Source organism: Anoplolepis gracilipes, chromosome 7, assembly GCF_047496725.1.
Source record: "Anoplolepis gracilipes chromosome 7, ASM4749672v1, whole genome shotgun sequence".
NCBI classification, from domain to species: Eukaryota; Metazoa; Arthropoda; class Insecta; order Hymenoptera; family Formicidae; genus Anoplolepis; species Anoplolepis gracilipes.
The window spans coordinates 828,731-855,662 of NC_132976.1; the positions used below are offsets into that span (position 1 = coordinate 828,731).

At 32.5% G+C, this 26,932-nt stretch overlaps 1 protein-coding gene across 2 annotated transcripts; it reads right to left on the minus strand.

Annotated features, from left to right (window-relative positions):
• Smox (Smad on X) lies at positions 1-26,932 on the minus strand. Of its 2 annotated transcripts, XM_072895635.1 has the most exons (7): positions 26,526-26,932; positions 6,155-6,363; positions 3,867-4,075; positions 3,519-3,742; positions 2,871-3,184; positions 2,153-2,469; positions 1-2,049 (listed from the first exon to the last, which is right to left on the minus strand). In XM_072895635.1, exons 1-6 carry the CDS (start codon positions 26,726-26,728, stop codon positions 2,201-2,203), a joined length of 1,428 nt encoding a protein of 475 aa, XP_072751736.1. In that variant the 5' UTR covers positions 26,729-26,932; the 3' UTR covers positions 1-2,049; positions 2,153-2,200. The 2 variants fall into 2 exon arrangements, with proteins under 2 accessions (XP_072751736.1, XP_072751735.1); XM_072895634.1 differs by having other exon boundaries at positions 1-2,469; positions 26,526-26,931.

A 26,932-nucleotide genomic window follows, 5' to 3' on the forward strand; every position in this document is an offset into this window, starting at 1 on the left:
TTTATTTTTTTTTTTTTTTTGAAACACTGGGAATCCATCAATAGGAGTATGAGAAGACAGACGTAAAAGAAGATTTGAAAACTCGAGCTTTTATCCCAAAAATATTTATATCTTAAAAGGCGAAATATCTGTATCTGTGAGGATAATTTATAGAAGGTTCTATCGACAACTACAATATAAGAGAATTGAAAATCTTTCAATATAAGAATATCTAAAACAAATACATAAATGGTAGATTTTTGTTCACAATAATAAAACCAATGTAAGGATAAGCTTTACATGAGAGATGTTGCGAATATTTCACTTTGTTGGAAGTGATAAAAAGAATATAAGAAGACAAATTTATACAGTACAGTAGAACTCTCATAACTTGATATGAACATAGCATGAGACTGGGCTGAGCAAAAATTCCTGAAAAAAAAGTTATAAGATACTTCTATCATGTACAAAACTGCCCAATCGCTTGTATTTTAAGCATGTAATTAAATGAGGCTATGCGTGTCATGGATTTTGCTTATTATAATATAAAGACGCACAATATTAATGTTGACAAAAATACATGTAGAAAGAGTACAGTTAGAAATAACAAAGATGGATGGCCAACTTAGAGAAGTCCTACTGTATTTTCAACAATTTAGATACACAATTACCTTTATCGTTAAAGAAAGCAAAATTTATTTCTCGAGTCCAGAAAAGAAATGTAAAAGAGAGTATATATATATATATATATATATATATATATAAAAAAATACAACATAAATTAAATATATTAAATAATATATATTAAAAGTTTCTTCATGCATATAAATCTTGCATTTTTTTTTAAAACGTTTACGTTCGTCATTAAAGAAAACATACATAACAATCGAATGAATGTACTTAATGTGCTAAAATTTCATAACCAATCGCATTTTAAATATACATTCGAGATTGAATCGTATAGAATACATTTGTAATTCACTAGAAAAAATATATATCATTGATATATATATGTCAAATTTATAAACACACATATGTTACGTTGCCACTGGAAAATCTTATGCGATAACGCTACGAATTTTAACCATTCTTACCGGTATATACTATCGTGATCTTCCATAACAAATATGAAATGAGACATATATATACATGTGTGTATGGTGTGTGTGTGTGTGTTGCGTGTGTGCGCGTATGTGTGTGTGTGTGTGTGTGCGCGCGCGCGCGTATGACTTGGGTGTACATTTGAATATATTATAAAATATTCAAGTAGACGTCACTGGCACGAGCTAGTGAAATTTTGACATACACCCACACCCACACACACACACACACACACATCGCACATACATAATATATTAATGTATATTATATCTCGTAAAGATCTGACGTATACTGTAATACAACGACTGTAATAGTTGTGTCTGCTTTAATAAGCAATAAAAATATGTAAAAGACTGAGCTCTGTATTAGCGCGGTACATATATACATATATTTATATATATAAATATCACTCTCGTTTTTTTTTTTTTTTATTACTTATATACGAATCGACTAAACTCGGATTATGATCACCCTGGATATATCTTGTACGCCAATTGCGGTGCACATGCGCGCGATATAAGTGAGTCGAGGCAAAGATCCGCGTCTCTTCGCGTCCTCACGTCTCCGTATTTCCTCTCTTTTCGATCACAACAAACCGTGTATGTGTGTGGGTATGTGTGTGTGTGTGTCTGTGTCTGTGTGTGTATATGCGCACGTCTGTTACGTGTGGTAAAACACAAGCTTCAATATATTTACTATGATATTTATACTGTCGCGCGCAAACGAATCGTCGCTTTTCAATTTCTTCAATCTTTTATTTGCGCGTTTACGCCGTGGTCGCCCCGTTGTTACTCAATTGCACGACATTTGAGAGAAAGCCACCGCTACGACGCGGAAAACTTGGTATCGTTGTGCCCGAACGTTTCTTTTTTTCCAATTGCTAACTGCTAGCTTCTTCGAATAGGCAAGATCGTATATGCCTTTTTTTCTTCTCGTATGCGTCACTGTGCAGTGTTTGTTCGAGGAAATCTGAACAAATTAAATTTTCACGTATTTTAAACTTGTACATGACAAAGGGACAAGTCGATCGACGAAGGCGACGACGACAGCGCACAAAAGATGATATTCTCACGTGTTCTTCCATCACAAACAACCAAACAAATGAGGAGGATGCAAAGACTTAGGACATCGAGGAGCAGGGTAAACGAGGCGAGCCCATCTGCGTGAGTACCCTATCGAGCCACTGGAGCGGCCCGTTTAAATGCAACTCGATCCAACAAGGGGTCGAGGTAACCGTCTGCCGGCGATATTCCGCACCCCAGCCCTTCACGAAGCTCATCCGGATCGTGCACATACGCGTCAGCTGGTACACTGCCTCGAAGCCCTGTGACACCGACTGCGATAGCAACGCCGCGAATTCCTGGTTGTTGAAGATCTTCAAATTACATCCTGGGAGCGAATAGATAAAATAAATTTAAATGTTGTTCCGAGAACAATCTGGCAAATAAATAAAGAGTAATTATTACTGCTTTATACGGTTATTTTCGTTGGAACACCAGGATATTATAAAGAAATTTGATTTTTAATTTGCATCCAAGAGGGATTGAAAAATATACTTGGAGATGACGAAAAGAAAATAGAGGCATTTTTTGATTCATTAATTTTCAGCCATCTTTTAATAAAGTAGAATACATAGATAACAAAACCGAAAAAGACTCGATACAATTATAAAAAAATTATCTTCAACAATAAAGAAAATAAGGAAAAAATGTGTGTACCTTAGAAGGAGTATATCTATAAAAAAAAAAAAAAACCAGCACACGAGTCGAAAGTAAGATTTCTTCATTTACCTGGTGGTATTTTGCAAACGGTGGCCGGATGCCAGCCGTAACGTTGATTGCAATTTGGACTCTGCACAAAGATACTCGAATCGGATAAACATTCGGCGAACACCTCGCCGCCGATGTAGTAGAGCCTGACGCCTTTACCGATGTGTCGCCTGGTCTGCTCGACCACCGTGTTACGATTCACATTGGATAACAAGCCGAGGCAGAAGCGCTCCGAGTTGCTCGGGTCGGTGAAGCCGTCCACCGTTATACTCGGCTGCGACGCATGAAACGTTTCGCCCACTCTCGTATTCAGCTCGTAGTAACTAATTGAACACCTGACGGAAGAACGGTAAGAAGGAAGTATTATGAGCAGCAAATGTGGCGTGAAAGAAGACTAGGAAGAAAAAAGAAAAAAAAATGATGAATGGAAATGAATTTCCATTTCCTCTTCCTTGATATTTTCTTACCTTATCCGCAATTATCTTGAATCGATATCAATCCAATTTATAAAAGAATCCTCTTTGTTTTTTTTTTTTTTTTTTTTTTTTTTATCTTTATCATTAATATTGTCCCGCGTATTTTATAGCAGGGTGTTATTCTTTCGCCGTTTCTGTGTCCGAAGAAAGGTGCGATACGCAATGCTGTTCATTAATCATCCCTGGCACTCACCAAAACGCGGGCTCACAATACATAACCGGCTGCGCGTCCACGGGACTGGGCGACAGGCGTGACAGAGACATGTTATCGTTGTGGTCCATATTATCACCATCTTCGCTGATATAGCCCGGCGGCGGTGTATCTGCCGGTGGATCCATGGAACCCGGGGCGGGATGGGGCGAACCCTGCACGCTTCCCAGACTTCCGACACTCGCCGGACTCGTCGCCTGCATACTCTGTGAACATAAATAATTCACAGTGACATTGTCATTTATCAGAATTTATAGTAGAGATCATTCTCTTCGGACCGCGAATGTCTGACATTTAATTCGTAGAAAAACAATTCCTCCAGCTACTCACCTGCATTCCTTGGTACGGATTATTTGGTTGCTGTTGCTGTTGCGGGGACTGCGGTATGCTCTGCTGTTGATTATGCTGATGATTTAACGTCGCGTGGAAGCTCGTGTTCTCCGGCACGCTGACGCTCAGCTCCTCGAGGGAGGTGTTGTAGAGGACGGTGTTCTCGTCGCTGCCTAGATTGTGCCGCGGCACGAGAATGGCCGGCAAAACTGCAAAGTTTCGTGCACCACGATAAAGTCACGCGATTCTACCAACCTCGCTATGCTTATGATTGTAACGGCCGATTAACAGCCCTTTCTAGGGAAAGAGGAACGGAAATAGAAAGAGAGAGAGAGAGAGAGGGAAGAGAAAGAAAGAGACAAAGAAAGGATATTATTCAAGCAAGCCGAGTAATATAGCGATAATCGTCACTTATCTCTTACAAAGACAAATCAGTGTATAAATTTCACCTTCGGTATAAATATAAGTATACAGGGTGTCCACTTAAATCGTAAAAAAAATTCTCTGATTTTTCAGATATTTTCCTTCAAAATTACAGATAAAGAAAATATTTGAACGATTTTTTGGTGCAACATTTTTTTATGCGTTTCTCATGTGTTTTACTTATGCGAAAGAAAAACATAGTTACTGAATTTCAAGCGCTATAGATTTAAAAATGAATTTTGAAAAAACTAAATGGCTTTTGCAAGATAAACATTTTTCATTCGCATAACGTTTTCATTTTTTATTATTAAAAATTACGATAAAAAATATGTACCGCACATTCAATTTTATTAAGATACTGAATATGTAAATAGAGATTGATCTATATTTATAATACATTTATAATATATATTTACAGGATATTTTAAACCCGTAATTTATTTGGCGCGCTGATTTTTTATAATATTAATATTATAGCGAAATTACCGAGAGAATTGTTTAAAAAATTCCGTCTGAGACCCAATAAAATCTCATGAGAATTTTATGATTTTTCTAGATACAAAAGATGAGAATTCCAAGTTTTTTCCAGAAAATAGACACCCTGTTAGTAATAACATTGTTTCTCGCGCGACTAAATTTATCGGACGTGTAACAAAAAGATTAAATGTTAGAGTATAAGAGAGCAATGTTTACTATGATACATGATGAAACTTTCTATATATAAATATATGTATGTATATATGTATACATACACGAAAAAAAAATCCTTTCTTTGACAATATCTTTAGTTTCAAAATGTAAATCTTGAAATGAGATTATATCGCGTTAAACAAAGTAAATTTGCTTGGATGAAGACATTTTATATAGTTCAACCGAGAAAAATATATTCTTGTTATTTAAGAATAATTTTCTTGAATGGAGAGGAAAAAATGTTGGATAGAAAATAACACATGTTCAAATCGAGGATTATAATTTTCTCAGAGTTAAAATAATTATTTTATTCTTGAAACGACAATTGTAGTATTGAAATAAGATTATAATATTGTTGAAATTGAAGATTTTTAAATTCTTCCAAGAAGATTATAAATTGTTGCGTATATAGGAAACAATGAACGCGTTCATTTGAGTATATAAATTTTGATTTGACACTTACTTTTTTTCTGTATATATACATTTATTTACTCTTCAAGCATAGAAGCCAGAAAGGGGACTTGATTTACAAAAGACATTCTTACTCATTCATCCATCCATACTTACATTTATTTACAAACAAACATCACATACCTCCTACCTCTGTCCAAACAATAAATAATTAAATAATTAGATAGCTATATATAATAAATAAATAAATAATCTAATTTAATCTCATTCATAGAGTAATCACAGTCTCACTCACAATCTCCGTGTCACCGTCCTTCTCTCTTTCCATACCTTTTTTAATATTTTATTTTTCTTCCCATCCAATTCATCACTAAATACGCTTGCTATTCTATCGTCATTATCTTCAGCTAATTCTTTGAACAATTCCTTCGCCTCTACACATTCCGTTCACATAATGTTCTATATTATCCCATCGTATGTTACAAAATTTACAAACTTTACTCTCATCACCTAATCAATATTAATTATATTCTTCCAAATTTCCGCGCCTTATCTTTACCAGAGCTCTCATCTCATCATCATACATATACCTATCTATAATTTTCTTCCTCAAATATTTGACAATTTGTGCCTCCATTCCACCTTATATCTCTTATTATATATTGCTTCTATTTGTCTTTAAATATCTGACTCTCTCTCTCCCCCGTATACTACATGTTTTTATATATATATATATATATATATATATATCTGTCTTTACACACCTGGCGTTTGTATTCGTTGATAATGATAAGGGTTCACGCAGACCTCGTCGCGTTTCTGGGTGAAGGCGTACTCGCAGTGCTCGATCGCCCTCAGTTCGTGGTGCGATTGCAAGTCCGGCCAACGCCAGAGTCGACAGTAAATCACGTGTGGGAGACCCTTGCCGCGAACACCTTGAACGCCGTTGTCGCCGACACCGCCCGGGCTAGGCCTGTAAACAATTTACAGATGAAAGTCACATATATTACTTCTGCAATTTTTGAAAAAACTTTGTCAAAACAAGGCGAGGACAAAATATTCGGACTCCAAAAATCAAATCACGTGTTACATGTGATTTTTTTTGAAAGTGATCTTCTTACTTCAAAACATCAGTAAACATGAAATATAAATTCTTAAATTTTCTTAACAAATTTATACAGGGTGAGGAAAAAGTATGGAAACCCTGAAAAATTTCGGAAAATATTAAGTTTTACAGAAAAATGTTTCCAACAAAAGTTGTATGGTCTCGAAAGGGCTATAAGATGATGCCATTGGTTTGACCTTGAATTAATTTCTTAAATGGGACACTCTATTTTTGATTGTACATTCTTGTAGTTTACCTCGAGAGCTTTCCAAGATACTATAGTTTAATATTTTTTGATTAAGTACTTTTCGAGTTATGAAGCTTGAACGTTCCAATATTTTGACATCAAGTACGAAATATCTCGTAAAATATTAATCTTTCGATTTTTTTTAAAAGAAATCACCATGTATTTTCTTTATGATTATTATTACGTGCTAAAAAGTATTAATATATTAATATAATCGAAAAATTTATAATTTGAAACCATACAACTTTTGTTGGAAACATTTTACTGTAAAACTTATATTCTCCGAGATTTTTCAGGGTTTCCATACTTTTTCCTCACCCCGTATATAATTCACGTTTTATTAAATGATGTAAATCTTCAAGCTTGAGAGATAAATTTTTCGGTGTGTGGGTGTGTGCTAAAATCCGGCTCTCTTTCTATTTCGTCATGTCGTGCAACTACACACCGGAAGTGTCTGCGAAGAAAAAGAATCCTGCTGGAATTCGCTGCGTAAAGCCTTTCCGTCGGTAGGGCCGAGAAATTTCGCGAGATTACGTACAGCATATTTCGCTGCTGTAAAGCGCGCAGACAAAACAGACGACGTGTATATATACCACATAGTCGACTGTAATAGTCTATTCAGCTTGTCAATATTATCCGGCGGACGTACGAGTCGATTCTGGTGTACGTCGAATACATCAATGCCTTACAACCACACAATAATCAATGTTCTTATTCGTGTTCTGTAATTCGTGTGACAAGAAAGGAAATGTCGTGCATTCAGACGAGGACGCGTATGTCCTTCTTCTAGCGTCTGTAAGAACGTAAAAAAAAAAAAAAAAAGAGAGAGAGAGAGAGAACATTTGACAGATTTAATAGGGAGTTTGCATTAAAAAAAAAATACATTTTTTTTATACATATATGTAATTTAAATATATATTATTATAAATTTATTTATAAGAAAATTAGGTCGTTTCCGGATCGTATTCGACAATTTCAAATAATGTAATTTTTATTATTGATTTTCTCGCTTAATTTGCATTAAGAAATTATGAAAAAAATAATTACATTTAAAACTATATATAAATTATAAAGTGCAATTGGTTTTCAAAATCATGCAAACTCCCTATTGATAAGAGACTTGAAAGGTATATTTTAACTTATTCAAAAATTAAATGAATTTAATAAAAATAGAATAAACTATTATTATGCGAATCATAGAGCAAGAGATTCCGAGATCTTTTAAGCCATATAAAATTAATGACAAGCTGGATGAAGACCGTATACATATTTGTGGAACGGATAATCGTTGATATTCTCTTCCGCACCACCGTGTGGAATTAAACGGTATTTAATTCTTGCACTCATTCTGTTTGCGAAATTCCAACAACTAAGGAGCAACGCAACTTTTCTCCGGAAAGAGAGACTATCGCGCTGCGTCATAATTACGTTCACGTAATTACAGCTTTAACGCGCTTGCGACTTCATTATGGGGCCTCGGGGGATAACGCTGCAAAAATTGTTACTTCCGGATCGCGAATTACTCGCTGGCGCCAAACTACACGTGTTCTTTTATTCCGTTATTGCCTGGATTATCGAGAATAAAGATAGAAGAAATATCGATAATATTCCTAACGAGATATCTTTGTATAAATATTTTCAGTTCGACAAGAATGAAAATATACGGCAGAAGAAAAGAAAATTCTTATTTTGAGAATATCCTTAGTTTCGAAATGGAAATCTTGAAATGAAGATTGTACTTCCTTAAACAAAGAAAATTTATTTGAATAAAGACATTTTATATAGTTTAACCAAGAAAAATATATATTCTTGTTATTGTGTATTTAAGAATAATTTTCTTGAATGGAGAGGAAAAAATGTTGGATAGAAAATAACACATGTTCAAATCGAGGATTATAATTTTCTCAGAGTTAAAATAATTATTTTATTCTTGACATGACAATTATATTATTGAAATAAAACTATATAATATTGTTAAAATTTAACATTTTCAATTTCTTCTAAGAAGATTATAAATTGTTGCGTATCAACAAACACCTTCATGTGAGTATATAAATTTTTATTTAACACTTATTTTTTTTTTCTATGGGATCGTTTCACCTCTAATCGAATCTCAATTTTCGCTAATCGTAATATTTGTTTTTTTCATAGTTAGAATAAACTATGATGGCCACAGGCTGTAATTTTTTTAATAATCGTAACATGATGCGCTTTTATGGTCATTATCAAAGATAATCGATATTTACAGTAATTTATGTGCATGCATTGTTCGAAATAACGATATTGTGAGTCTTACATCACATTTTTACTTTTGATTATCTGCAAAGTTTTTCATTTGTCCCCTAAAAACTGTTTTAACGTCGAATAAATTACAGTTAAGCTATCGTAATCGACGTTAGACATATTATAAAGATAAATTGTTATACAACCTATAATTTTTTTTTTCGTTTTCACTATTTTTCTATAAACATTATGGTCATCTTTTCCTTAAAAGTTGGGTAAGATGGCTAATGCTTATGTTGTACTATTTTGATAATATAAAATTTCTATTAAATATTTGCCTTTTAATTTCAATAATATTACGCAATCTAAGCTTCAGTGAAGATATAATATGTCAAACACTATTAAAAAATAACAAAAATAAAAGTATGTTTTTTGCTTTTTATTTTAAAAAACTACGGCCATCTTACCCGAGTTTACCCTATATATAATTTCCAGCTTGTGTCATGTGTATGAAAAAAAGTGAAATTATATTCCAAATAATCACACGAGTTGAGAAATTTTCTGTATATATCCGGTTTTCTCTCCCCAAGATCACTAGAAGTAAAAAAACACAGCTGAGATTGCGCTTATGAAATTTATGATAACATTAGATGTGTAACATTTCCGTCGATGCATAATACACGACAGCCTTGAGCTCATCTCGTTTTCTATATGTGTGTCTATGTGTGCGTCACCTCTCGATCGTTCGTTCCCTGTCGCATCTTTCTCTCTCTCTCCCTTTGCCGCTCATTCATTTCGCGTTACACTCTCAATTATCGTCCCCGCATGACACTGCACTTTCTTATATAATAATTTAGGGAGAGATTTATATGACAGTCTCTCTTTATCAATATCTTATCTGTCTAATCGTAAAACAAAAGATCGTAGAACAAAACGCGAGATACCTTCCATGAGGATTCTATTATAAATAAATAAATAAAATTAGCTCTCTTTAATTCTAAATAATAAAGCCAAGATAGACTATATAGATTTTATTATAGTCCATGAGATAAGATAAATAATAATCGCGGCTATTAATGTAATTAAAGAGTTGATTTTTCTCTCTAAATCTCGTATTTAGAAAATGTAAATTACATGTATATTTACAAGATCATCTCATGTTTACGCATATATGTATATGTATATGTATAATTTCCAGTTTTTAAATATAGATAAAAATTAAGATTAAATATAGATATGAAAGACAATTAAAAAAAAACTCTAACAATTATGAACAAGGAAAAAAATATTGCGAGAGAGCAAAGACGAAAATTTTTCATTCCATAGCTATATTTTATTTGTTAAGATATATCAGGCGAATAAAAGGCTGAAAGAAACAACAGAGATGGAGTGACGCGATAAAAGCAATTAAAGGTTAAGAAAGATAAAAAGAATTGGTGAATAAAAAGAATTCTTAGTATTAAACTATCCATTCGATGATGTAATTGCGCGTCGTTTGGCATCACAATTTCTTCACCATCAAGTTTCGCGTTGCAACTAATCAGTTTAATCACAATCATTACCGATCAATCTTTCTTTCCAAGTATTTTTATATAATTCTATATATTTATTTTTTGTATTCTTTCGCATACACACTTACTATTTTTATCATACAATAAAATATACAAGAGGCTTTTCTCTTGTCAAAGCTCGTTATCATGCACGAGAATCGTGATACTAATTTTATTGCTGCTAATTTTTATTTGTACTTGTATTTAAGTTATTTAATTTACTTTTATTTTTTACATTTATTTGTATTTTCTTTTTATGTTCCTGTGCTATATTTTAATATACCAGTCTTTCTTTTTTTTTTCTCTTTTATATAATGGATTTTCGTTTTTCATAAATAAATAAATAGATGATGATGAATTTCCATTAAATAAAAAATGCAAGCTTACATTATCCGCACACGCGATAAACCGATTTAGCGATCGTACAAATTGTAAATAGATATATCAAGATAGTTTCATTCGCTCGATCGTTTTCACGCAAAGCAAAAAATAGCAAAACGATTTTCTCGGCCTCGTGAAAATTTGAAGAATCAATTATCAGGTCGCTCAAGACTCTCGGTCATCATCGCCGCAACGATTACAAAATTATCAACATGTACTTGGCGCATTCGCACATTGATCGCGCGAGCAGATCTGTGGAATGAAATGGGAGACTATCGTCGCTCTTTGATTATTTTCATCCCGCTTTTCGGAAGCTCATCAGTTAACACAAGAGAAAAGTTCGCCAAATACACGTATATTTCGCGTATAACGAGATCGAAAGGTCGCTACCGAATGAGTTTTGCACGCAAACATATAACCGGAGATCGTCCGAAATAAATCCATCTATTTTAATATATAAATTAAAGCCATTTGGATATTTTTATTTCACCTCTTATTTTCATTTATTTTCATAGACACGTAATGGACATTTAGAAATTATCCGTAACTTTACTTTTATCCGCTCGATTTGTCTACCGTTTCGAAAAGGCAGAGCTAAAAACGATATTTAATATGAAAATTGACAAAGACGTTTTGCATATTCCCCTTGTAACTAACGAAATAGTATAATTCCTCGCTTCGCGACCTCGAGGAGATATAACTTATCGGGGCCGATTACGTTACGTGGCTTGTCTTATCGATTCAGTCTTTTTTTCTAAGACCTCTTTCTTCCTCTGCTTCTCTTATCGGTCCGTTGCTACTGGCTGTGCGATAGTCTCTATTCTCTATTACGCATTATAAACGCCATGTAAAGAGAGTTTTCCGATCGAAAAAATGCCCGACAATTTAAATCTACAATTATTATCTCGTCTCGCTTATAATTAGTATTATATCGTACTACATAAAAAAAAGTGTCAAATCAAAATTTATATACTCATATGAACGCGTTCATATGAATATATAAATTTTGATTTGACACTTACTTTTTTTTTCAATGTTCTCTCTCATTGTTTCATATATATGCAACAATTTATAATCATCTTGGAAGAATTTAAAAATCTTCAATTTCAACAATATTATAATCTAATTTCCATACTATAATTGTCGTTTCAAGAATAAAATAATTATTTTAATTTTTAAAAAATTTCAAGAATAAAATAATTATTTTAATTTTTAAAAAATTATAATCCTCGATTTGAACATGTGTTATTTTCTATCCAACATTTTTTCCTCCCGATTCAAGAAAATTATTCTTATATAATAAGAATATATTTTTCTTGCTTGAACTATATAAAACGTTTTCATCCAAGCAAATTTTCTTTGTTTAACGCGATATAATCTCATTTCAAGATTTCCATTTCGAAACTAAAGATATTGTCAAAGTAAGAATATTCTTTTTTCTGTGTATATACAATCAATTAACAAAACATTCAAATATGTTTAATTGTTCATTGTATGTTATTTGAGTGTCGTAAACTTAAAAAAATAAAAATAAAATACCGTATTAAACATATTATACTATTAGTAACTGTACGTAAAATTTATAGTCCGTTGGCATACCTTTCTTTCATAGAAAAAAATAAGTGTCAAATCAAAATTTATATACTCATATAAACGCGTTCATTGTTTCATATATATACACAACAATTTATAATCATCTTGGAAGAATTTAAAAATCTTAAATTTCAACAATATTATTATCTTATTTCCATACTACAATTGTCATTTCAATCGATATCTACTTTCCTGTAAATTTCTCGGTTTCTTGTACTTTTCACGCTTTATTAGAAATTGTAAGTGACGATTACATATTCATGAAAACATCAATTACTTGAGTGTTACTTTTAAATTTTTAAAATGCACATTCTCATGGTGAATATAACTAAAAATACCGTCAAGATTTATTATTAAATTGTCTGTATCAAGCGTTTTATTGTTAAATAAAATTGAATGAAATAAAGAACAAACAAAGTAGAGGAATTATTATTTCAACAACCTGATAATAGTCTAATATATTCCATTCTCGATAAATAAAATTTTATTTCCCGCTTTCTCAGAATTCTACAAGATACACCTGTATGTATCTTCATTAAAGCGATATCTCGGAATATAATCGAACCGTTGCATTCATCCGAAAAAAGATAGCTTCTTTCACACGATGAAATATTGACACGCGCCTCAATTATACATACATATATATATAATATATACAGGGTGTCCGGTCGCCACCGCCCCATAGCTCAAGGGCAGATAGAGCAGGTCAAACTGAACATAAAAGTCCTCTATCATTTTGCGATTTTCGCAATAATTAAAATATTAATTAAAAACGCTCAGCATATGCTGAGTGCTATATACAGCGTGCGCTCACACGCTGAGCGTTTTTAATTAATATTTTAATAATTATTGCGCAAATCGCAAAATGGTAGAGGACTTTTATGTTCAGTTTGACTTGCTCTATCAGTCCTAGAGAGGTGGAGCGATTATTACCGGACACCATGTATATATATATTGCAAAGAGGGACTAATGAAAAAGTTTTGTTTTTGTATTTCTTTCATTTATTTTCCGCCATCGGCCGAAACTATTATAGCGAACAGTTACAAATGGAAAATGTTCGAGGAAAAACGTTTTTTGTCGTTAATAAAAATCGTCCGTATTGCTTTTCAATTCCCAAATAACTTTCGATGTGCGCGAATTTTATATAGGTAATAAAAAAAATATCGAGAATGCAAAAGATACCGAAAAATTGAAACGCAAAACAGATCAGTCCGCCTCTTCCTCCAATTTCCAGAGATTCATTGTTAACGTTCATTTATCGTTACGATATGTAATTAAACGAAAAAAATAAAAAGTACACTATTGTATTTACAATGCGTAATAAAATTCGGCGTATTCATTATCTCGAATTCAAAGAGACTCATTTCTACCGTCAGGATGTAACGCAAAACATTTTTAACTTTGTTCATGGTTTTTTTCCGCGCATTGTTTGCCGACATTACGTTTAATAAACGGCTATATACCGATGCAACCTTGAGTTTAAAACAACCAATGTAACGTTCTGTGGCACGCGAATAGAAGGAAGGAAATGTCGTGTAGTTCAGATATAGGACATTTGTCTTTTTACCTTCAAGCCATATACATATATCATGAAATCAATTATTTTGTATTCAAGAAATTAAAAGAGATAAAAAGAAAGAGACGTTGTAATAAAGAGTTTTAAAAAGTTCTAAACATGTATTATTTTAAGATATATTTTCTGTATACACGGAAAAAAGTAAGTGTCAAATCAAAACTTGTATACTCATATAAACGCGTTTATTGTTTCACATATATGCAACAATTTATAATCTTCTTGGAAGAATTTAAAAATCTTCAATTTCAACAATATTATAATCTTATTTCAATACTACAATTGTCGCTTCAAGAATAAAATAATGATTTTAAATTTAAGAAAATTATAATCTTAAATTTGGACATGTGTTATTTTCTATCCAACATTTTTTCCTCTCTATTCAAGAAAATTAATTTTTAAATAACAAGAATATATTTTTTTCGGTTGAATTATATAAAATGTCTTAATTCAAGCAAATTTTCTTTATTTAACGCAATATAATCTCATTTTAAGATTTTCATTTTGAAACTAAAGATATTGTCAAAGTAAGAATATTATTTTTTTCTGTGTACATACAATCAATTAATAAAACATTCAAATCTGTTTAATTGTTCATTGTATGTTATTTGAGTGTCGTAATCTTAAAAAAATAGAAATAAAATACCGTATTAAACATATTATACTATTAGTAATTGTACGTAAAATTTATAGTCCGTCAGCATTATACCTTTCTTTCATAGAAAAAACGCGTTTTTCGGTTGAATTATATAAAATGTCTTAATTCAAGCAAATTTTCTTTATTTAACGCAATATAATCTCATTTCAAGATTTTCATTTTGAAACTAAAGATATTGTCAAAGTAAGAATATTCTTTCTTTTTTTTGTGTATGTGTATATACATATATCCTTCTAACACATGCAAATAAATTTTTTACATTTACAAATCTAATAACATGTAAATAAAGTTTATTTTATATTGTACTTTTTCTTCTTTTTTCTTTCTTACTTTTTTATCATATTGCAAAGTATTATGAAACTTTTAAAATATATGCTTAATTTTTGCGAACAAGTTTACACAATATAGTGCGTAAGTAAAATTGTTTTCTGTCAAAAAATAATACCAAATATAATCCATGTAAGAAATAAAATGAAATTATATTCCTTTATTTTCTTCCGCAAAATATTTCATCTCTAAAATTCAATTTCTTTTTTGTTCCGACAGTTCGATTCGATTTATCTGCGTGCTCGATTCCTTTCACTGAAATTAAACGAACGTGAGACTAATCGTGATAATCAGTCATAGTGTGAACGAAGTGCGAAATAAACTTTTAACACGGATAATGCATTAACAATCACTAATGCTATTACGTACGTGGCGGGCGTTTTATACCGTTATTACAGCACGACCGCGACCAACTGTGCACAATAGGATACGATCTTTACGTAATTTCTATCTCTCCTTTGTAAATCACACCCTTCTCTTCCTACCAGGCGAAATGCCATATACTCGACGAAATCGGTGTGCCATTAATTTTCCCCGCGAATTATTATTCGCGTCAATTGTCTTGCGTCAATCGACCAGCCTCGAGTATCGTAGAAACTAAGCGAATCGAATTTTAACGCTGTAAAACGATTCGTTAAAAATTTAACTATTTTTTACACACATTTAAACTGATATTTAAAAAATATATATATTTAATTTTTGTATGTCTAAATGCATATTTAATATTAGGGAAAATTGATTTGTTATATTGGATAGTTTTGCTTATAAAAAAAATAAATATATTTAAGAAATATTAATACTTCCCTCGTTAAATTGTTTGTACACGTGTTCAAAAATGTAAGTGACAAACGTGACGTGCGGATACAATGAAAGACAATAGAGTATCCCGTTCTGTATTGTCCGCGTAAATCGCTTCTGCGTCGTCGTGACGTAAAAGACGGAATTATATGCCATAAGAGCGAGTAAGAGTCGCGAATCTAAGACGAGCAAGAAGAGCCGCTCGGGTGACAAACCGGATAAATCCGCCGTCGATTGAAACTTGGCTCACTACGACGACTTGCAAAGTGTCTGAAGAAGAGGTCGGGGAAGGAGGGAGATGTTTCAATTTATTTCTATAAGATTTCACTTTGCGACAGATGCGAGAATAGTCAAACGAACGGCTCTACCTAGTCTCTCGCCGACTTCTCTTTTTGCGTCAAATAAAAGAAAAAGTTTAGCATTGACACATATAATCGAGAGATAAATCAAGGTGCACTTTTTCTTTCTCGATTAGCCAATTCAATTGCGAGATTTTTTTGCGACATATGAAATGTACGTCAATAATATTTTTTTTAATTTCTTTTTAAGCCACACGCTGGACTGGATGAAACTTTAATATTGAATAAATTTTAATATTTTAATATTGAAGAGGTAAATTCGTCAATTATTATACATAAATTATAAATAAAGAAAAAATTTAAATAACGTGAAATTCCATGCGTCCCACTTTTGCGGATTTATTGTTAGTCGAAGTAACGTTTACTGTATATAATTGAAGAATGCATCGCAGAATCTCTCATTCATCTTTGACATCCGACGCTGATATATAGATCGATATTTTCGACGCGTGCTTTCAGCATTGGATGCAAGCGACCGGATATTCCAAGTTTTATTCGGATAATGTGAAAATCGTGTTCAATGTCAACGCGAGAGAATCAGACAGCCATATCTAGTATGCTAAAATTTGAAAATACTACCTTAAGAAATGTCTATAATTTCATCTCGAACCGTATCCAAGAATAGATGAGAGCTACAATAAAAAAAAGATGTCTTTTACAAATGTATTTTACAATCCATGCTTTTTCGCGCAATTTTGTGGCACGAAATTCTTACTTTGACAATATCTTTAGTTTCAAAATAGAAATCTTAAAATGAGATTATATCGCGTTAAACACAAAAATTTGCTTGAATTAAGACATTTTATATGATTCAACCGAAAAAAAATATATTCTTGTTATTTAAAAATTAATTTTTTTGAATGGAGAGGAAAAAATGTTGGATAGGAACTAACACATGTTCAAATCGAGGATTATAATTTTCTTAAATTTAAAATCATTATTTTATTCTTAAAATGACAATTGTAGTATCGAAATAAGATTATAACGTCGTTGAAATTTAAGATTTTTAAATTCTTGTAAAAAGATTATTATAAATTGTTGCGTATATATGAAACAATGAACGCGTTCATATGAGTATATAAGTTTTGATTTGACACTTACTTTTTTTTCTGTGAAACAAAACTATAATGCTGACGGACTATAAATTTTACATACAATTACTAATAGTATAATATGTTTAATACGGTATTTTATTTCTATTTTTTTAAGTTTACGACACTCAAATAATATACAATGAACAATTAAACAGATTTGAATGTTTTATTAATTGATTGTATGTACACAGAGAAAAAAGAATATTCTTACTTTGACAATATCTTTAGTTTCAAAATGGAAATCTTGAAATCTTGAGATTATATCGCGTTAAACAAAAAAATTTGCTTGCACGAAAACATTTTATATAGTTCAACCGAAAAAAATATATTCTTGTTATTTAAGAATTAATTTGCTTGAATAGAGAGGAAAAAATGTTGGATAGAAAATAACACATGTTCAAATCGAGGATTATAATTTTCTCAGAGTTAAATTAATTATTTTATTCTTGAAACGACAATTGTAGTATTGAAATAAGATTATAACATCGTTGAAATTTAAGATTTTTAAATTCTTGTAAAAAGATTATTATAAATTGTTGCGTATATATGAAACAATGAACACGTTCATATGAATAAATAAATTTTGATTTGACACTTACTTTTTTTCTGTGTAGAAATACAACGTGGATCTTATTTCAGAAACTTTATCAAAAACTAAATTGGTAAAATGACAATGTATAGGAACAAATAATCTTCAATACATTTAATTAAATTATTAACATAGTCATTTAATGAATTATATAAGAAAACTCAAGAATGTATTTAAATCTAACGGAAATATGACAAAATCATAAAATGAAATATATGCGCAAACGTTTCATTAAATGACTATGTTAATAATTTAATTAAATGTATTGAAGATTATTTGCTCTTATATAATTGCCATTTTACCAATTTAATTTAAGTTTAAGGAGAGCTTATCACACATATTTTTATCAGAAACTTTAAAATTGCTCAAAGAAAAGAAATTTTATCAATTACATCGAAATCGATTTAGAGACGTATCTCGGGGATAATGTCGTGGATATGAGACAGGGCGAGGAGAAGACTTAATTTACCTTCTAACGGGTATTAAATTAACGTAGCGTCTCCTGCGCGTCATTCATGCACTAAGTACATACACGAGAACACAATAAATACGATAATGCTCTGCACATCGACGTTGTGCGCATTTCGCATATGTGTATAACGCGTGTTATTAAGTAGACAATATAACGTGCATAACATATTCGGAAAGTAGAACAAAGTTTAATTTCCTCGAGATAGCGAAACATTTGCGGTGCTCTGCTGCATTTGTTGATTTTGCGAGAGAAGCGCGTGCTCACAAGTACATAACATACGTGAATCTCATTTGACGTACAGTTTTACACTCTGGGGAAATTGAGATCAAATTTTTAAAAAAATTCCATAATTTTTACTGGAGGCAACAAGAAAATGAGAAAAAAAACGAAAAAACAAGACATAATTTTTATAGAAGATATGATGTTAAAAAAATACACATATATTTCTAAAAGATTACATAAGTATCTAATATTGTATTTTAATTTAAAATCTTTAGTATATTTTAATTTCTATTTCAATTGAAGGATTTATTTTCACAATCTTCTTAAAGCCATCTTAGAAATATTTAAAAGAATGTTAATTACGCTTCAGATAATTTTGCATTTTATATTATGTAATTATATTATATAAATATATAATTATATTTATATAATATATATTACATTATAATACTTATATAATTATTTTAATCCTTATTAATTCATATATGTGTATACACAGAAAAAAAGGATCCTTACTTTGACAATATCTTTAGTTTCAAAATGGAAATCTTGAAATGAGATTATATCGCGTTAAACAAAAGAAAATTTGCTTGGATAAAGACGTTTTATATAGTTCAAGCAAGAAAAATATATTCTTATTATTTAAGAATAATTTTCTTGAATGTAGAGGAAAAAATGTTGGATAGAAAATAACACATGTTCAAATCTAAGATTATAATTTCTTTACAGTTAAAATAATTATTTTATTCTTGAAATGACAATGGTAGTATTGAAATAAAATTATAATATTGTTGAAATTTAAGATTTTTAAAAAATTCTTCCAAGGAGATTATAAATTGTTGCGTATATATGAAACAATGAACCCGTTCATATGAGTACCTATATAAGTTTTGATTTGACACTTACTTTTTTCTGTGTACTTGAGACTTTTTTATCTCTCTTAAGGGGATCCAAAAGCTGTTTTATATTATCAACCAAAATTTAACCTAACGTGACAATTTATTTAATTAATATAAGTTTTGCAATTTATACACACAAAATAAGATAGGTTTCTGCTAGGAATTGCATGAAGGAATATTTGTCAACTTTTAAAAATGACGTCTGACGTGAGTTTGTGTTTCAATCTCTCGCACACTCCAAGATGCACGAGAAGAATTTTTTACAGATTTTGAAAATCTTTTTTACTAGGCTTCTAAAGTCACTTTCAAAATATTACTAATATTCTGTTATATTATTCCAAACGCGGACGCTATATCTCTTGCACGAACATACCGTACAACTTTTTATATTACATAAATATTGTTACGACGTAACTGTCATCTTTTAATTTTTTATCATTTTTCTATGAAATTATTAGCCTCCGCGTGTTGTTTTTATAAGTAATTTAATTGTGGGGAAGGATTTATCTATAATTCGTGTTCTGTCGGTAATTTTGGATCCCCTTAAAAATTCACGCGGTCAACGTGTTATAATAGAGATGCAAACAATTGCTCCGTCTCGTTATGCATCAATATGGAGTGTATAAATTCGCAAAGTGCAACAAGGATGAAATGCAGCATGCACGTTTGAACCGAGAAGAATACCTGCCGGTGTCGTAGGCTGTTGCAACGTGCAGGTAGTCAAATATATCGAAATCCGTGGGACGTGCTGACGCACTTGGCGCATTATCTGCACGCGCGCTCCGCTCGCACGTGCCCCATGTCAGCGCCGCGCCGCGCCGGACGTATGTCCGATGGGACGAGACCCATTAGAAAGGTAGAACGTGCGTATAATACACATCACATACGCGCACACAATGCAATCGCACACGAAATTCCATTTCCTTATGGATCCCCATCCTATTGTCGCGGGTATCGAATAATTGGTGCCGCTTTAAATTCGCGCCGTCGCATATCAATCACATAGATAACAAGAGATTCAATGCCCTTCTATCTATTTCTATTTATCCTGAAAACACAAACGCGATCAATCGTTTCTACTTTATACTGAAATTGTTTTCACGAATCATGATATTAAATATAAATAATGAAAAAAGAAATGTATACGGTTTTTGAAATGACAGATATTAATTGAGGATCAAAGTCTTGAGAAAAAAAACATCGATGAGAATATATTGAAATCTGAGATTTAGTAACATTTCTTGATGTGATGTAATGAAGAGATTGGCAAAATGTATGAGAAAAAATATGTTAAGAGTTAATGATCGAAAGAATGAAAATTGCTTATAGCGGTTCTAACAATAATAATAAGTCTCTGCGAGTTGCATCAAGAGTCTAAATAAGCCAACTGTGGTTAGTCATTTCTTCCTATAGACTACAGACTATAATCCTATCTCCTGAAGCTATCTCAACGTTTCACCAAAACGTACTCTAGTAATAGATATTTATTATTTCCATATTTATTATCTATTATTTTATTGTTTATTTTATTAAACTCATTGTATGACCCAGTGTTGTAAAAAAAAAAAAAAAAAAAAACGTAAAATTTTCCCACAGGAAATAAATACACTGTTACGTATATATATATTTTTACACCGTGCAAAAGAAAAAAAAACATAATAAGAGCGCGATCGATAGACGCGCAAATACATGGTTACAAAGTAACTATATAATAATCGCGCAAAGAAAACAGAAGAATTTTATCTACAAACTCGAGACCGTTGCGGCCCTAATAGATTCGACTTGGCACTCGAAGAATTCGCCTCTCTTTAAGGGGATCCAAAATTACCGACAAAACGCGAATTACAGATTTTGAAAATCTCTCTTTTGGCTACAAGGATTGATAAATCCTTCTCCACAATTAAAGTACTTATAAAAACAACACGGGGGGGGGGAGACTAATAAATTCATATAAAAATGATAAAAAATTAAAAGATGACAGTTACGTCGTAACAATATTTATTTAATATAAAAAGTTGTACGATATGTTCGTGCAAGAGATATAGCGTCCGCGTTTGGAATAACATAGCAGAATATTAGTAAACTTTTGGAAATGGCTTTAGAAGCCTAGTAAAAAAGATTTTCAAAATCTGTAAAAAATTCCTCTCGTGCATCTTGGAGTGTGCGAGAGATTGAAACACAAACTCACGTCAGACGTCATTTTTAAAAGTTGACAAATATTCCTTCATGCAATTCCTAGCAGAAACCTATCTTATTTTGTGTGTATAAATTGCAAAACTTTATATTAAGCAAATATATTGTCATGTTAGGTTAAATTTTGGTCGATAATATAGAAGACTTTTGGATCCCCTTAACACCTAATAACGTATAAAACTTCAACTCACGCACGTGCATATGACACCTCGCCGTTGGCTGCGAGCAAATTGCTGCGAAATCACTCGATCGCCTCATTTGACACTTCACTTCTTCTCTCCCTCGTCCCGTTTCGATCTACGCGAGCGTAACATTTTCACGGGACGTCATCGAAGATGTGTCACGTGTCACATGTCACGTAAGATCCTCGCGGGCGAGAGGATCTGTTTTTTTCCTCTCTCTCTCTTTCTCGTACGTCGAATCTTTTTCGCGCACGTTCGTCCTTCGCGATCGAAATCCTCGGCCCGAAACTGACAGACGAAAACGCGCGCGTTCCGCTCGCGCGTTCCCGCGCGACTCGGCCCTCGGCGAGAAGGATACTCTACTCGCGCCTTTCTCGCGGCTTCCCCTCTCCCGCTACCGGATATCCTTGGTCGAGGAGAGGCTCGTCATCGCGCCACACGGCAGGGCAGGACTACTACTATTAATAAAGTTGTCATACGGTACGCACGCCGCAATCGATTCCCGTATAATGGCTTCGGCTGTATAGATATACGGTATATATACGCGGCGCGCGAGCGGAGCGCCACGTGATACATCATTCCGATATATGTATATAGGATCCTTCAAGGGAAACGAGCCTGGATAATCGCCTGTATTATAATTTCCGGACGTCACCCTCCGACCAACGAAAATTGCTTAAAAATGTCTAGTTGAGAAATGAATCGTATCGTAAATTCAAATTTACTCTTGTAAGATAAATCGAGACTTACAAGTAGCTAGAATGAAATATCTTGATCATATAGATATTGAAAATATCGTAAAATAAATAAATAATCTATCATAAAATAAATAAATAAATAATAATTTACTGTATTCTTTACTGACTTTGTATTAAATAACTCGAATATAATTTAAATTGTACATATTTGGCTCATTCACGCATCTTGGTATCGCACCGTTTATTATCTTTAATTTTTTATGAGCCTTTGTATTAAATAAATAATCATAAATTTTCTCGAAGGACATTTTTTTTCGTGTATCCGAGGATTAGAAATATCAAAGAAGAAGCAAGCATTCTGGCTTTTGCAATTAAGTACATCTAAATTATTTTGTACGCTTGCTCACGTAAGGACATGACAGAACAGATGCCTTATTTATAATAAGGCATAATGTATCGATAATCTAATGTATTCACAGTTACAATTATTTGAATAGATGTGTCATTGCTGTAGTAATTTATATGCAATGCGCATAAAGATAATCGAAGAACAAGGAAATTCTATTTATATTAGCGATATATGCACTCTGTAATAATAATGATTATATTACAATTCAAATAGATGCTCTTTCAACCTCGGATCTTGATTAGATAGGATTAGAAGCGATATATGTGTTGTAAAATGTACATTATTTTTTCAACCAAAATCAATTTTTAATGATATCTTTTGTAATAGAGATTTCATATCAATGTAAATGAAAATTAAATTATATTTTATAATCGTCAATATAATAGCAACAATTATAATGGCATAAGCTCGTAATTATTCACGTTTCGTAATTATATGAATTTAACGTTAAATCTCAGGATATACCAGTGAATATTTCATATGTAATCAGAAATAATACAAAGTATAATTGCAACAATTAAATACTACTGTGAGATACAATATTAATTTTGTATTATTATGCTTTTTGTATTCCCTGTGCATGACATATTTTACAATATATCCCGCAGAGATAAACGATAAGCCACATTTAATTTTGGAACGCACATATGATTCCTCCGATATATTTATTTGATTTAAACTTAAAATAATTCCCTTACGCGTATAAAATAAAAAAATATATTCTGTAATTTATCGATTAGAAATTAATAAAAGCCTTAATCGCATTATTAGAGAATATTTAGAAGGCGCAATTTGCAAAGAAATGTACCTCACGAGATAAAAGATCACGGTCAAATATCTTGTCGCTATCATTATGATTATCTCTCCTTGTCTTTTTTTTTATGCATTGTTTCACGCAAATGTAAAAAAATAACGAAGTTCACTACTAATCAAGATCTTTATCTCGATAATTGAGTTCGTGACGATTCCCTTTTTTCATACTCCATGATCAGTTAGAAGCTGCAGGTCATTTTACACCTGGATACCCATCTTTTTTATTTCAACTGTCCATCGTTTTACTCTATATGGCAGTTTCATAACTCTCTTTAATTAATTAAAATCCATGTCCACGATGTAAAAAAGTTACAGTTATTAGCTTAATTATTATTTTTCCAAGAATTTCAAATTAATATTAACTAGATTTACTAAACTTTTCATTGATTTTATTTACGTCAAAACTTACTTTTCATTTTTTTTTTTTTTTTTTATTAAAAGAATTATTTTTACTAAATATAAAATTTTATTCATAATAAAAGTGTTTTACAACTGTGAGATAATATCGATGGTTATTAATTGTTGATTTAGGTGACAAAATATTTCGTGAATAATTCTTCTTTTTTTTTTTTTTTGTTAATATGTGTCTATTTTATTAATAATTTCTTTTGCCGAAAAGCTGCGAGAAAAAAGAAACACACGTATGTTCGTTCGTCTGTAACACGAGGCCTGGCGGAATTAAAACGGCTGTTACGTGAATTAATTGCTATTTATCCCGTGACGTGAAACGAACTGGGAAAAGCACGTTGAAGAGCTTGATCATTTACATGCTCCGTCATTCCGAACAATATACCGCCCACTTACTTTCACAGGACAGTATCTCTCTCCCCATTCGCGTAGGAAAAGCTTGACAAATAAATACGAACATATATCAGAGAATATCTAATAAAAAAAATTATTACTTATAATAATTATTTTAAACATTTAAATAAGAAATAATTTGAAAAAAAAAAAAAAAAAAAAAAAAAAAAATTAATAACTATCGCCTTTTCAATAGCTAGAGAATTTCTAGTAAAAAATATCATTACTTATAATAATTATTTTATACATTTAAATAAGAAATTATTTGGAAAAAAACCAAATTAAAACAAAAATTTAATATCTATCGGCTTTTCAGTAGTTTTTGGAGTTTTCTAATCAAATGCACTAATGAAGGATAATATTAATCGAATCCTGGGAAAGAGCGCAAATCCAATCGAGTTCGTTAAAAGTTATTCATCGTGAATTAAGATTACTCGGCGCGCGTTATTATTCCAACTTTACGAAAATATTTTCAGAGAACGAGGAAAAGAAAACATACCTCGTGTTATACTTCGCGATTCTCGTCTACGCGATTATACATTTCGCGATTGATAAATGCTCTTCCGCTTACGCAGCAACGAACGCATTTGGAGTTCCTTTGAATACGAACTAAGGAGATCTCGCATTTGCGTCATCGTCGCTTCTTGCTTGGAACGATTCTTTATCGAATTGAATAGAACGAATCCTTATCGAGATTATCAGCAAGCACGTACATATATACACAATGATCGTATTGACATATTGATGTAAGATTTCAATTTCTTAAATTTTTTCATGACATATCTTCTTAAATGTATAAAATATAAAACATGCATATTTTATCATTATATTAAATTGTTATTAAATTATTATTGCTATTGTTATTGAGATTGAACATTTTATCAGTGTGCTAGATCTATTGTAAACGCACTATTGTGAAATATTGTCTTTTACACAATGAACAAATTATTATTATTATTATTATTATTATTATGAATAGAGGGCAAATTGAATGTATTTTACGGAATACAACATCGAAATTAAAAGTAAAATTAGAATTTGTGCTCCATTTATGAATGGTAAATTTATGGAAATTAATTGGAAATCTCCGAGTAGATTGAAAACGTTCCCGAATTTGTATTCTCCGTATCTTTCCGTGTACTCACGAGAACAGAACTCATAAATCTCCTTTATCCGCGTGCTCTGTACTCTCTACACGTGTCTACAAGCGGTAGTGTTTACCTGTGCCCGCGTTATCGCCCCGACACCAGGTTCTAAACGTGACGTTGTCTCACGCGCATCTGTCCCATTGTAACCGCGATACATATAGGGAAGGAATATATATATATATATATATATACACATATATGTAAGAGACGCATACACTCCTCTCACGTGCGCGTCACGTACTCTCGCCTCTCGCGGCGAGCAAGTGACAGGCGAGCCGCTTATCATCTCAATAGCAAACGCGTGAATATATATATATATATACATATATATATAATATATATATATGTATATATATATATATATATATGTATGTGAATTCCTGGCTCGCACAGGTTACGGCGAGATCTCTCTCTAATAAGAACGGACAAGTGCCGTCTCTCGGCTCTCGGCGCGACGGTGAAAGAGGAACGTCATACGCACGATGAACGTGCATCTGTATACAGATGCGGGGCGATGCACGCACACACGGACGGCGCGCGCGCGCACGAGCTTTCTTCTCTCGCTGTCTCTCTTTTTCTCTCTTTTAGATTTTAGGCCCCTCGTATGTACACTTTTCTCTCGAGAAATGCACAAAATGTCGCGCCATGCTGTCGCGCGCGAGCACAAACCAACACACAAACCAACACGCACACACACACACACATATATATATATATACATATGTACATACATACACGCGTACCGGATTACGATTTCATAGAGATTCGTCAGGTGTGTGTATTTATGCGTAGGCACATACCTTGGTATAGTGATGCACTTGGTGTTGCAACTTTGCGTAGTGATGGCCTTCTCGAGCTCCTCGAGGCCTGCCGATTTCTTCAGCTTCTTCACCAGGCTCTTAACGGCCTTCTCGCTCCATTTGTCCTCGCTCTCGGCCTTCTTCCAGCCCAGCAGCCGCTTGACGATAGGCGGGTTAAAGCTGGGCAACATCGAAGTCATCATTTGCCCTGAGACGAGCGCGCGCGACCCGCATCGGGGCCGCTGTTGTCGCGGAAACGCGGACGAATTCGTATCGTTAATATCGTCGCGACGACCCGGTTCCGTCTTTCCCTTTCCGCGGCTCCCGGAGACGGTGTCTTACGGACTGGCGACCGCGCCGAATCACGCCGAATACCGATCGCGACTCGCGGCTCGCGGCTACGGGAT

Coding starts and splice junctions, on each gene's coding strand:
- Smox (XM_072895635.1), bottom strand. CDS start 26,728: ATGATGACTTCGATGTTGCCCAGCTTTAACCCGCCTATCGTCAAGCGG. Junction 6,364..26,525: donor AAGTGCATCACTATACCAAG/GTATGTGCCTAC, acceptor AATTGTTTACAG/GCCTAGCCCGGGCGGTGTCG. Junction 3,185..3,518: donor TATTGTGAGCCCGCGTTTTG/GTGAGTGCCAGG, acceptor TTCTTCCGTCAG/GTGTTCAATTAGTTACTACG.